The 14,799-nt window shown below is 31.8% G+C and overlaps 2 protein-coding genes across 3 annotated transcripts in view; both read left to right on the forward strand.

Annotated features, from left to right (window-relative positions):
- LOC112465159 (mycosubtilin synthase subunit C-like) overlaps window positions 1–14,799 on the forward strand; it is a 49,519-nt gene that overhangs the window by 4,193 nt on the left and 30,527 nt on the right. The window contains exon 1 of one of the 2 annotated variants that reach the window (XM_025032587.1): window positions 12,870–13,030. The exons of the other annotated variant lie outside the window; for it this stretch is intronic. The gene's annotated coding sequence lies outside the window, so the exon portion shown is untranslated. Of the gene's footprint in view, window positions 1–12,869; window positions 13,031–14,799 lie in introns of those variants that run through there. 2 annotated transcript variants of the gene reach the window in all.
- Window positions 740–5,292, forward strand: LOC112465157 (surfactin synthase subunit 2-like; the record flags this gene model as incomplete). The annotated part of the gene is made up of 7 exons (XM_025032580.1): window positions 740–962; window positions 1,513–1,680; window positions 1,867–2,063; window positions 2,528–2,732; window positions 3,617–3,980; window positions 4,042–4,492; window positions 4,605–5,292. Coding segments are annotated over 7 exons (1,749 nt in total), but the record flags the coding sequence as incomplete, so codon positions are not given.

A 14,799-nucleotide genomic window follows, 5' to 3' on the forward strand; every position in this document is an offset into this window, starting at 1 on the left:
AGTGAGTATGTAAAGTTATATTCCACATGTAATTTATCGCAAGATAGGCGAACCTATTATTATTACGTAAATTTCTCGGGAATTTTAATCGTGATTTTACGCAACATTATACGAAAGGTTACGAACAACGTGCTTTCCTGACCATTAAAATGAGTAACTTTCAATATCTCATAATGATGATAATAATTCACTATACATCGATGATAAGGCATAAGACGTGTGGACGTTTTTCCTTTAACACTCGCGAAGATCTTAAGCAGCCTCTTACTTTTAGAATTTCAACATTAGTTTGGAAACGTTAGACACGCTTTATTCGTCACGCTTAAGCAAATTACAAAACGTACATGCAAAGCAATTGTATATTGAATAAATAAGAATCAACGCTTTCACAATTCTGCGATTTTCATATCGGCGTGTCTCAATTGCAAAGTTTTCCACAAATCAATATAAGTTCGCGCTTGTAAATTACCCAACGCGGATTACGAGCATTCGATTAAATGTTTAATTAGCGAAAGTTATTTGCTATCGAAGTATCTGTGTCAATAAGGTGTTAATTTTATGACAGGTGTCAGTAAATTAATTAAAGAGTAATAAAAATCATGCTCATTATTCTAATCAAATTAGAAAATTCTTACATTGTCGTTATCGCAAATCGAGACACCTGAGACACGGTTATGATTTACCCGATAAGAATGTACACCGCTTTGCAACACCTTGGATTTAATATACGGTCTGTCGTTGTCTTGCACAGGATAATGACAACGTTCTCGATCGCTTGAAACTCTGGGTTTGTTCCGGAGAAACTTTGTCGGTCGCATTGGCCAATCAATTTTTCACCACGTTTGACAACAAGGGCAAGATATTAGCTAATTTCTACGGTAGCACGGAAGTCATGGGTGACGTTACATATTACCTATTAAACAAACGGGAACAATTACAAGGGATGGAGAAAGTGCCAATCGGTAAAACAAATAAAATAAAGTTAAAAAAATAAAATAATGTTATAAAAGTAACAAAATAATTAATAAATTAATATAACAATATAACAAAGCATATAACAACATTTAATAATTAATTATAAGTTAATAACTACACGGAGAGAATTTTTTGTTATATTTTACCCTTAAATTCACTATAAACTTCGGACAACTTGGCAACCAAGGAATTTTTGAAATATACAAAAAACATTCTACAAACATGATAAAAATTACCAAGCAAATTGGTAAATTTTGAAAAATTATTGAAATTTTCTAGATATATTTTAGTAAAATTAATCAAACATATTTTATATTTAAATACAATAGATATTAATACTTTTTATTGTGGTAGATATTAATCAGAATAACTCGCATAAAATTCTTGGTGGATACATGTTGTCCCACAACTACCATGATTTCAGAGTTAATTCTAAGAGAAAATTCTCTCCGTGTAAAAGTTTATTTCAGTGGATTACTATTACTAATAAATAATAATCGCTAAACAACATTTACATGGCTCGCTGTGTCTTTGCAGGAAAGCCGATCGACAACTGCATAATTTATCTCGTGAACAAAGACTTGCGACTGATCCCCCAGGGAGAAGTCGGAGAGTTGATCGTGGCTGGAAGAAATCTTGCCGCGGGTTATATATGCGAACGAGACACACATAAATTTTTGGACAATCCTCATGCCATTGATCCAGGTGAGAAAATAAAATAACACAACAAGAAGATCGAATTCTACGTCTTTCGAACTTGAAGTATTTGCTGCGACCTACAAATTCTCCTATTCATAATCTTAGTTTCCCTTACAAGCGAAACGTCGCGTTTTCTTTAGTGGAAAGAATTACGACTTTATTACGCATTTAAAAATGTACTGATGTCTACAGAATATCCAAAAATCTTCCGTACGGGTGATTACGCTAAAATTGTCAAAGACTCGGTAATTTACGAAGGACGAGTGGATTCGCAGATCAAGATTAGGGGTCATCGTGTCGATTTCACGGAAGTTGAAAAGGTGATCGCCAGGGTACCCAATATTGATAAAGTCGTGGTTCTCTGTCACAAACCCGGCGAACTGTCACAGGTAAATATTTCAATATATGTGTGTGCAAAATAAAATGCAAATATGTTGAAAAAATTTACAAAAAATAATTTTTTTTTAATTTTCCATAAATATCTTAGAGCTAAATAAGCATACATATCAATTCTTCCAATTGCTTTAAATATAAAATCAACCTTTAATATTTTTGGTTGTGCTCATCATTTTCATGTTAAGAAGAAATTGAAGTACTTTATCAATTAAATATCGATGCTTCATAAACCTAATAGGCTTCCACCGAACAAACTATTCTACTATACATCAGTTTCATGAAATTTATAAACGTCTTATCAGCAACGTTTTATTGTTCATACATTCTAAAGGCATCGTCTCTAAATTATTATTATTAAAGCTACTAAAGGCACGTATATATTAAAAAGAGTTAAAAAAGATTGGAATCGGTTTTCTAACGTTAAATTAATTTATACGGGTATATTTCGTATTTTCAGGCATTAATAGCGTTCGTTACCGTTACGCATTCGTGCCAATGCACGACCTTATCCAGCTCGGAGATCGAAAATCTTCTTCAAAAGACATTACCGCCATATATGTTACCACAAATTTTTATTGTTGATCACATACCTCTTCTAACAAATGGGAAAACGGATCGACAGGAATTGCTAAGGAGATACGAATCATCTTGCTCTAATGACGGTATGTCAAACTAATGATAACTTTATACCGTTCTGTCAAGTAAAATGATACGTATGTCGGAATATCTCTTTAAAATATTAAATAACGTAGATATTGAAATATTAATTGTTTTACTTAGTTATACTTTAATTACGTGTAACTGTCTTATATGTAAATGTTTACGTATAAAAATAGATGTTTATAAGAAAGCATCGGATTTATTTGCTTTTTTCCACCAATCTGCATATAAAAAATCCGATGTCTAGTTATAAGCTAGAGTAATTTATAACAAGCTAGAGAGATTCATAACAAGCTTACAGAGCTAGATTTATAACAAGACTATGTGAAACTATGTGAAACGAGTGACTAATCTATAATTAAGAAAACCGGTTTACGAATATGTAGGTATTTCTTTCCTATTATTTCAATTTTAACATACATAGTTTCATACATAGTTTTAACATACATAGTTTCACACATAATTTCATACATGATATCACATGAGATCAAGATAGTCTTTCCAATCTTTTCTGCGATACAAGTAAATAGCAAATGTAAAATCGAAAGGAATTCATTTTCTTTCATATCTGTTTCTTATTGAGTAATCAATTTGGCAATTTCTTATAGAGTTCTTATTAAATTCTGTGTATTATTTTAATAATTGCTCTTGCACTAAAATTTAAAAAAATTTTCTTTTATTAAAAAGAAATAAAAGAAATGTCAAATTAAGTTCAGTTTTTGAATTATAATTTTTACTTTTTCAAAAATTAATAATCCAAATGTAAATAATAATAAATTATGATACAATTTCTTTTAATTATCAATAAATTAAAAAAAGACTAATTCATATATTAACTCAAAAGATCTATGTTTTACTGACTAAAATAGAAATTTTTGTTTTATAGAAGACCACGTTGCTATGAATTGCGATTACAGCGGAGTGCCAAGTCAAGATCTTGCAAAAGCCCGTATCCTTTTTCCGACCATCGCATCCGTAATCGGACGTAGTAGTCGCACACCGGTAATGCTAAACGCAAATTTCTACGAACTTGGTGGAAATTCCTTGAATTCCATTTACACCGTGACCAAGTTAAGAGATCAAGGTTATCAGATCGGTATCACGGATTTTATCACAGCGAAAAATTTAGCCGAAGTATTAGACCGGATGAAGTTCATATTAACCGACGAGAAACCTTTGAAAGAAGCCATTGACCAGAAATCGTACGTCTTTGAATTATTAAACGACTGCCATAAGGAGGACGCAATCGAGTAAGTGTTGTGCAAAATTAAATATACGTGCGTAAGGATGAACATTTATTTAAATTTACAGAATAATCACGGAGAGCTTTTATTCAAAAGCCGATTTGGAGCAGTGGTTAATGCCGGAAATAACGAGAACCGATTATCGGGAATTAGTGGAGGCTATGTGGGCTCCTCTTGTAGAGAAGAACTTGAGCTTCGTAATGAAATCGGCGCAAAGTGGCAAAACAATCGGAGTTACTTTCAACTTTGATCTTTGGGATGAACCTGAAGTAATACTGAAATCTAAGTTAATGATTGTTTTTGATTTTCTCGAATATCTGGAGGGACCGATCAGAGATTACAAATTACCAAAGGGTAAAGGCAAGATTATTCATAATTTCATGATGGGGACGAGCATCGATTTGAATCCCATGGAAAATGTACTTGTAATAAGACAAATGGAAGAATACTGTTTGCAACTTGCCAAACAAAAAGAATACATCGGAATTTTCACCACAAACACTAATCCACTCACACAGGTAAACGATAAACCTAAGTTTTTAATAACTTAGCTAATAATACAGTAACTTATCAAACAAATACATGATTTTGCAAAATTCTTGATTTATATTTTTTAAACTTTATGTGCAGCAACTTGGTACGGACGTATACGGTTATGAAACAATGCTGGTATACCAGGTGAACAGATACGAGACACTCGATGGAAATAAACCTTTCGGCAAAGCTCCTGATAACCAAGTGGCAATTTGCTCATTGAAGATGATCAACTAAAATGATTTTGTAAATATATCTAGTGTAATAACAGTAAATAGTGTGAAAAGAAAGTATTACTACCGAATAGTGTAAGCATTAACTGCGATCTTTTATCGATGCATCTGTGATTATTAATAATCAATGCAGACGACAAACCTATTTTTTAAATCGCATTATTATGTTTTATAAATATCAGTGACAATATAATGCACGATACAGTAATTAAACGATCATTTACAATTCCACATTATTTGTCAAATGTAATAATTATTGTTTCTTTGTCGGTTCTCATTTCTTTCATAGGCTATAGAAAACCTTTATAATTCTTTACTTTAGCCTAAAATCTATTTTAACTATTAATTGATATTTATGTATATAAAAATATGATATAATTTTCGACGATTTTAAGTACTTTGATCAAAATGCAATATAAATATTCATAGCAGATTTAATAAAAAATTTTTCTGGCCTGGCTTTTGAAGTATTACATAAGGCATAATAATTATTACATAGTCACACATTGTTAATATTATTTCATTATGGTAATTATATATCTTTTAAGTAAAAAGTATTAAGCGAAAAGTATTTTAAGTAAAAGGTATTATAAAAGAAGCAATTACGATAAATTAAGTTATTCTTCAACATAATGTTATTAAATTATTTAGATTATAGATCTCATTCTTTGATATATCATTATAGTAATATAAAACATGAATTATAGTCATTCATTTTACTTTGCATAAGGCATAATAAATATGTTACATGAAATAATATTTTGACGATTAATGGATAGAAATAAAATGATGTAATAATAAATTTGTACATACATGTGCGATAATAGTGAGTAATAATTGTAATATGTTTAGCTACGAATTTTGAAATAATTTGCAATTGCTATCGCGTTTCAAAGCTATACCATTGCATAGTCAAACGCTTGAGCGGCAAGGATTGTTACACAAATATTTGATTATTTACTGATTAATCTCAATTATCTGTAATATAATATAAGCGCATATAAAAATCCTGTGCAACAATTATTTGTACAAATTTGTCGGATCGTTCCTCTACGCAGTTAATAAGGTCAAATATGAAAAATCGGTCATCGATTAATATTGCAAAATTGTTATGGATAAATGTAACATTTTTATTTTTTAAGCAAAAACAATACAAGCAATAAAAACGAAGCAATAAAAAATTTAATTATTCAACTGTCATGTTTAATTTGTCATTCAGGATTTTCTGTTTCTTATTTATTTATAACAATCGCGAATGATTCAACATAAACCCTTCGACCAATGATCAGTTATGTGTTAAATATTATAAAGTTTATATATTAATAATATATTATTATTAATACATATTATTATTATTAATACATTAATAATTACATTATATTACTCGCACTGATCTGTGATTACTCGATAGAACTATTTTAATATTTATTTCTTACAGATAAATCATGCAACTGGTATGCAGTTAACATTAATAGTATTTAATAAAATTAATTTTGAGAGAATAGGTATAATTTCTCTGACAAAACAATCTTTTTTGAGTGGATCTATATTTCAAGCTAAAATATATGTAAGCATCAATTATTTCTCAGTTGTTTTTATTCTAATTTTAAAGTGCAGATGTGTATACATATATATACTAGGGTGTGTCATTTTGGAGCAACTTTTTTTTTCATTTCACGAATAGCATATATACTTGCAGGAAGGTAAAATAAGATACCTGTTAAAATTTTAGCCCTTAATATTAATGTTAACAGGTCGCTCATCGCGATTTTTTATTTTTTATTTAGTAAGATAGAAAAAATTTTATAACTATCTAACAAACAGTAATACAGCATTGCTCCAAATAAAGTTTTTTTAGTAAATTTACCGCTCTACAAAAAAGATCTCTTATTATTTTTTCATAAATTCAACCGTTCAAAAGATATTCAAAGTTAAAGTTTGATAAATTTTATAAAACTTGTTTTTGCTTCTTATGAATGTTGTATCATACCGACTATCAAAAATTATGAAATAATCAATACATATTTTTGTAGAAAATTTAACGATCTACAAAAAAATCTCTTATATTTTTTTTTATAAATATAACTATTTAGACGATATTAAGGTTTAAAGTTCAAAATGTAAAAAGATTAAAAATTTAAGCTAATTTTTTTTCCAGTTTTTTGTCGATGTTTACGCAAATACAATTATTTGAATTCTGCAGAAGTTATTAGAGCGAGAAAACGCGCTTGAATAATTAGCGCTCGCGTTAACAAATTTCGACATTGCCACGAATCGTGGTACTTACGTTATAATCGATTCTGATCATTATAATCGATTTGATCCATTAATATACAGAATATCAACGAATGCGCTTATAAGACTTGGAAATATTATAATACTCATCAAATTAAATTTAAAAAATCAATTTAAATTGAAAAATTATGACAGAAATTAAGAAAATTATTTTCAGTTCACCAAAATCACCGAAAATTACTCAATATTAGCAATTATTATCATTATGATGCTTACGGGATAACAATAAGTTTAGTCATTTTGTAATTTAGTCGTCAAGACTAAAATTACATTATTAATTTTAAAATCTCGTTTTAAAATATGTTAAGGAGTAACTAATTTGTAACGATTTTGACTTAAATTAATATTTATTTTCGCGGTGGTCACTCTCTCATAATTAAACGCATTCTCTGCTGTCACCGACTTATACTTGTAAGTCATTTTTGCTCGCCTTTAACTGCATACTTTTTTACATTGCTCACTGACTATTGTTCTTCCAGCGATATGATTATTTCAGGTAAAATTTTCGAAAATGCTAATGTTTAAGTTTGTGACAAAGAATAGTTACCTAAAAGCTATCGCTTTTATCTATAATGTTTTTCCTTGACTATTAATTTTATCTTGCGGATCAAATTATTGTTATACTAGATTCTTTGTTTGTTGTTTAGATTGCTTGATAAGGACCCGATCCGAGAAGTCGAAACGTAGCAACGTTTCAATTTATTTTGCCAATTGAAGTCGAAATCAATAAACTTTTCTTGTTTAATTATTGTTGGCTGAACAAACCATTTTATTTCTGTAATATTTATTTTCGTCGAGCATTTTCGTCTCTTGTCTGTATATTGTCGTGCTAGCCGCGTAATTCTCTTCAGCTTCGCGAAGTGTTCGCGAAGCGTGACACGTGCGATCGCGGAAACGTCACCCTGATAACCGCCAACGATAAAAAACGATAAAAGAATTTTATCGTTTTTAATATGGTTAGTGAATCGTTTTTTTACGATACTCTATCAGAAATTTACGTCACAAAATACTTGAGATCCTATTATAAATGTCTTATCAGCTGCACATCAGTTTCTATCGTTTTTAATACAATTAGTGAATCATTTATTTACGATACTCCATCAGAAACTCAAAAAACTAACTTTAAAAATGCTAACTCCCGTAGCACCTCACGTTTCAAAAAAATTAATTTTAACCATTATATTTTATAGTTCTCGAAGAGTTCTACTGTTTCTGATAGGTTTTAGAAATAGTTCTGATCATTAAGTATTTTTAAACAAAATTTGTTATCTGACCGAGAGCACTTCAAGTTCCAAAAAAATTGATTTTTACCATGAAATTCTATAGTTCTCGAAAAGTTCTACAGTTCCTGATAGGTGTCAGCGACAGTTCCAGCCTTTAATTATTTTCAAATAAATTTTTAATTTGACCGCTGGCACCTCCTCTAAGAGAAATACGGAGTACTGACAATTCCGACTGTTTTCTTCAGAGTTCTCGGCAGTTCTCACATAATTCCAAGCATTTAAATACGTTTTTACAAAAGTTCTAGCCATTTACTATTTTTAAACAATTTTTTAATTTGACCGCTGGCACCTCATCTACGAGAAATACGGAGTGCTGACAACTCCGATCGTTTTCTTCAGAGTTCTCGGCAGTTCTCACATAGTTCCAAGCATTTAAATACGTTTTTACAAAAGTTCTAGCCATTTACTATTTTTAAACAATTTTTTAATTTGACCGCTGGCACCTCATCTACGAGAAATACGAATAAATTGTTTGAAAATAGTAAATAGCTGGAACTCTTGTCGAAACGTATTTAAATGCTTGGAACTATGTGAGAAAGAGGGAATTAGCGGAAATGTCTTTATTAAAAAATTTGATGACACCAGTAACTTACAAAAAGACACGCTCTCTGCGAACATATCATAAAAGAAACATAATTCCTTTTCCTTCTTCTCTGTTTCCCTCTCTACGCCTATAGCTCTTATTATTGACGACATTGGTTTGTTTATTGTTTGTCCGGTTTTGTCAGTTTAAATTTTACCACCGCACGGCTCTGACATGTCCTCCGACATAAACAACTAACGAAAATACCGTTTAACATGTATATATTTTACTTCTGTTAATTTAACGTATACAAATATGTAAGTTTTTGATTTATATAAATATTTATGGACTTATACTCATTGTTGCGTTCTTCAATTTTATTCTTCAATTTTTTATGTTTAGTTTTTAGATTCGGCGTAGTTTGGGCATTATGTCTGATTGACTAATATTTGTGAGTTTCTATACGCTTGAAAAGGACCGAAATCTGCGGTCAAAACGTAGCGTTTTTTTAAACAATAAAATTTGCCAGTTAGGTCAATCATAATACCTTGGCTAATTGTTAATTATTCACTGGCGATTCAAGTTCTCCGTATTTAAAATCTTATCATACGATAAATCTTTAAATATTGCATCAAATTTATCAAAGTCGAATCTAACGCTAGGAGAAATATAAGTAACCCCCAAAGTCAGATTCAAGCCCGATAGCAGCTTTATTAATAATATTTCACATCCATCAATATCCGGGATAGGAAGGCCGAAGGGTATGATATCGTAGGTTTTGCTAAATTGCCGAGCCTCCCGCTTTAACACAGGGCGCATCCGAACAAATGATGTCAAAACCAGAAAAATTCAATTTAGTATTAGGATGCATCCACGTTTCAGTAATTAGGGCAATATCAATATTGTTAGAGCATATCCTTAATAGAGAGGAAAAAGGAATCATTTTTAGTTATTTAGTTAATAAGATCAGCTGCCTCGACAAACATCTGCAGTTTACTGAGTCCATCTGTGCAAGTGGCTAATTTCACATTGAGCTTTTGTATAGAATTGAGCATTAATTTTATATTTACAAGCTAGCTCAGCTTCTTAATTTCAAAAATCAAACCGTTAAAATATGCTATGTCGCCAGTGTGCGCAAAGTCGTTTAGATTGTTGTTTTGATCGTTAGAATTTTTCAAGGCCTCAGCATATGTTTTTGGAGGTGAATAATAAACATGTTTATTTGTTGGGGAAGCCGATCTATCTGACAAAGGAAAGTCATACCCGATCAAATTTAAATTTCAAAATTTATACTGTGTAGAAAGAATTTTGTTAGATTTAGCATGCAAGTTTTCATGCAAGTCATAAGCCAGACCAGACGGGCGAGTTGCGGTCGTTCGTTTTTCTAAAAATTTTAAATATGATTGACATTTCGAGACAACTCGCGGGGTGCTCCCCCAAGCAGTTGCAACATTTTGCCGGGGAATTTGAGTCGTTTTTACCATCCGATATGAGATGAGCACATTTAACACATCTCAATTTCTTAAAGCAGTTAGCGAACGTGTGGCCAAACGCTTGGCATCGGTAACATTGCAAAATAATTTTACAATTAATAAATTTGTCCCAATAAATTCTTGAATAAAATAAGTATCGAATCTTTCTTAATTGTGTGAGAGAAAATTTGGCACTCAGATTTATTTTATAAGTAGCGTAAATACTATTTTCATCGAGTTGAACGCACGAGTTAATTTCAATTCCAAGTTTCTTTAATTCGTTAGAGACAGTTATATTCGGTATATTTGATAGGCCTTTCAAGTTCTGTTAATGTCTTATCCTCTGGGAGAGAATAAGTATGAAAAGCCTACTGTTTGTTAATACCAAATTTTTTAAAACCGATGTAATCTTCTAAAAAAGTAAATCTTTATTTGATTACCAAGCAACTTGAGATGAAAGTTTTCTCCAATACTTTGTTTTAATTGATTTGAGAACTCAGCATCATTATTTATTTTATAGAAGCAAAATAGATTGAAGGTGGTTTTCTATTCGTCTTATATAGCCGTCCGTTTTTGCTACCGATCCCGCGTCGCTGCTTTTCACCTCGCAGGGGGTTTGCTTATACATTATGACTAGATGTATTTTAAATACGAGAAGCGCTTTCCATCATACGCAGCATAGCGCCATTGTCACGAACAAATCGCCAATTGGTTGATGCAGATTCGATTTATATCATTGATATATACGATAGAAAACGAATCGACTTGCTACCGTAAAGAAGATAAGATAAGATAAGATAAGATAATAAGTTGTATGTCAGAAAATCCTAATAAGAAACGATAAATGTATCGGTTCGGTTAAGTCGTACAAATATCGACGAGATGTCTATCGTCTTAAATTTATAAAAACATATACAAAGTAGAAGGCTTTCAAACAATTCAATTTATATCATTGATATACACAGTATATATATCGATTATATATGTATCAATTTATATCGCTGATATACACAGTATAAATATCGATGAGATGTCTATCATTTTATTCTTATATATCCGTATTAACGCATAAGGTAAAATTATTACCATAAATAACGATATATACTATATCGTGTATATACGATTGATTCAAAACGAGCAATAATTGTAGATATAGGCTACGGTCAACGTGACGCTACAAATGCTTTGGAGCGTTCTTCTTCTCTTTCTTTCTTCATTGAAAGAAAAGAGAAGAGAAATGCTTCAAAGCATTTGTAGCGTCACGTTGACCGTAGCCATAGAAAACGAATCATAACTATAAAATTTGTATAGTTATTTCCTCATTCGGATCTAAAACAATAGAAACAACGGATCACATACACGCGTTGACTGTCAACCATCGGTCCATCGGCGAATCGTTGGCCTCTGCAGAACTCGGCCAGGTGGACACTGGCGACCCGTTTTTCTCGCGCAAATCCGATCAGTCGACTGTGTAACGAGTTCGGTAAAATAAACGGTACTACGGTGAATTTGGCAAAGACAATTTAAACAAACTTTGTGGTCGTCTTTATTTACCCTTCGAGTGTTCGCTTCTGTCTGTTATCCACAGATATCCTCGTGTTCTTCACTTTCCATCTATTGCTACGCTCTGCCATTTCTTGCTCCCGCCTGTTATCCCTCTCGCTTTCTCTGAGCAATTCCGGCACTCCGTTCGGCGTGAAAATCAACATCCGCGAGCGAACAAAATATTTGAATAATGCACCTCGGCATATTATGATTGAACGACTCGCTACTTATTTCCTTCGTTTCTAATAATGTTCGCGTTTTATTGATAGCATTGAATATATTATAAGTGTGAGGTCCGAATATTGTACGCATTTTAACACGGTGAGTATGAACAACCTTCCTCTATATATGTGAATTTCTTTTTCTTTTTATCGAGTCAAGGCAAGACGAAATTCCGATGACTCCTTTTTTCCTTCCGCCGACAACACTATCGTAACACATTTCCACGTGTAAAAAAAAACGTCTCATATCTTAACCCCCTTACACAATAGGTGATAGCTACAGCGATAGTGACAGTGACAAGATTGCCGACACTTTAATGCTGCAGTATAATTCAGGAATACAAACTATCTTCCTTATCATAAATACGTTAATAACGCTTGTTCTGTAAATATATTGCCATTATTATCACTGTTTCTGTGGAAATTTTAACTAATTAATATAAAATTAATCCAATTGATTTTTAATTTTTAACGAGATCGATAACTGATTACGCATAATGCAAACTGTTTTAATAATGTTACGTGCAAACAAAATTTAACTCAGTCTTAAAATAACCAAAAATGTTAAAAGAAAGATATCAATATTGATTAATTATCTGATTTCTGATGGGAGATGGTGCTCAGGCCGCGGTACGCAGGGCATAGAATTACACCTATAGTGATAAGACCTTCCTCCTCCTTTAAGACACTAAACAAAGAAGTGGTGAGAAGCTCGCGCGGGGAGGTTCTCGCCACTTGAGTATAAATAGGCGCGAAAAATCATAGTAGTTGAGTTATTTTCCTGTGCTCATAAGCTAATCTACCGACAGTCTAATATATACACTAATATACTTTTAACTTCAACAAATCTTTAAAACAAGATCTTAACTACAATTGTATACAAAAATTAAAATCATATCAATAAACCAGATTTTAAACAACAGTTGTAAACGTATTCTCCCTGAATAAAGGTAATTTTAATTTTAATTCTCAAAACTAATTTTACTGTAATTATCCCATTATCTCACAGCAATAATTGAAAGAAAAATTACTCTAAAGATTTTATTAAATTACCTACTGGAATAATTAAGGATAGCTATTCAGTTACACTGAATAAAGATAGAGTTATCAATTTTAACTAATTATTAGCTTCAAGTTGCTTCAAGATCATTATGATCGTTTATTGAGACAAACATCTCTTTTTGAATGTGCCACATCAAGTTATCTTAATGTTGACGATTATTTGAGAGAGAATTGATTTTGCGACTATGTGACTTGTCCAAAGAACGCGCTGCCCTTTCTTTTTTTAGATTTCTCTCCATAGAAACCTCCTAGGAAATGATAACCAGTCTTACATAATATATAATAACTTATGCAACTGACTATGTATTATTTTCAAACACAAATATTTAGTACAGTTGATATATTGAGCATTTCAATAAGAAAACAATTTATCACTAAAATAAATTAACGTCCACGGAAAAAAAGATATAGTGCACACAATCAAAAAAATTTAGTAAGCAATTGTTCGAGATCGCGAATGCTCGAGATCACGAATGCTCTTGAATATTCTTATTCTCATTTAGATGACTGTGGGCTGATATCACAATCTCCGATTAACGTGATTCTCCGATTAAACTCACTCTGCGTCTCTTTCTAACTGTCTCTCTAGAAAGAGACGAAGAGTGAGTTTAATCGGAGGATCACGTTAATCGGAGACTGTGATATCGGCCCTATGTCATGAGTCACAGCGGTAGTGTAACACGATATTTATTCAGCGGATCGCCCCTTGTTTGCTTCGCGTTTACATCATAAGATTTATTCTCCGTACAATGCCGAGTCACTCTCCGGCACGGTCTTTTCGACGATCGATTCTCTAATTTCAAAGACAATGATCATATGCACCTTAGGTATTTCAGTTCGAGAAGCTTCTATTCCACGACATTTTGACCTTAGCTAAGCATTCGTCATCCCTGGCGCGTTCTTTGTCTCGTGTGGGTATAAAAACCCATAGAACTTACGGCGCGCCGCCATTCGTCAACAGTGTGTCAGTAGGTTAAAGATCTGTCATCGATCGATATTGTGATAGTCAGTTCTCATTCACGCGCGGGTTATCCAACACTACAAGCGAGAAAGTGTTGATAGAGAATTAAAAACGCCCGCGTTTCCGAGTTCGCTTAAAATCAAATACATTTATAAATTATGTCACTCTTTAATTTCGGCTTTATTTTTGGTTGTTAAATAAACTGTTGTGTTACTGCAAGCTTCTGGTGTTAGTGGTCTCTCATGCACTATCCCTCCTCACTCATACGCGCGCGAACAGCAACCTAGCTGCATCATCCTAATTATTTTTTAGCGGTAATTATGTGTACGGTTGATATGACTTATTTAATTTAATTTACTAGTTGACACAATCAGATTTGTGTGTGACAACACCATACTGTTTTTTCCGTATGCGTATCAATATTTCTTTACACACTTCTTATCACAAATCTTATCACAAAATGTAAACTTTTGTTTTGCAAAATATAAAAAATTCATATGAAATAATCAATTAATCTCTATAAAACTATCAACTTCAAAAAACAAGATTTCACATTCGAAAGTATTAATATGTATTTATAAATTTAATAATAAATACGTGCTTATTAATTTTTATTCTAAAATAAATTTTAGATCTTTGCAAACATTTGAAGCAAGAAGTTACAATTTCTACGAACATTTGAAAATGGGTACTTTG

This window comes from Temnothorax curvispinosus, unplaced genomic scaffold, assembly GCF_003070985.1.
Source record: "Temnothorax curvispinosus isolate PA1 unplaced genomic scaffold, ASM307098v1 QBEX01014930.1, whole genome shotgun sequence".
Classification (NCBI taxonomy): Eukaryota; Metazoa; Arthropoda; class Insecta; order Hymenoptera; family Formicidae; genus Temnothorax; species Temnothorax curvispinosus.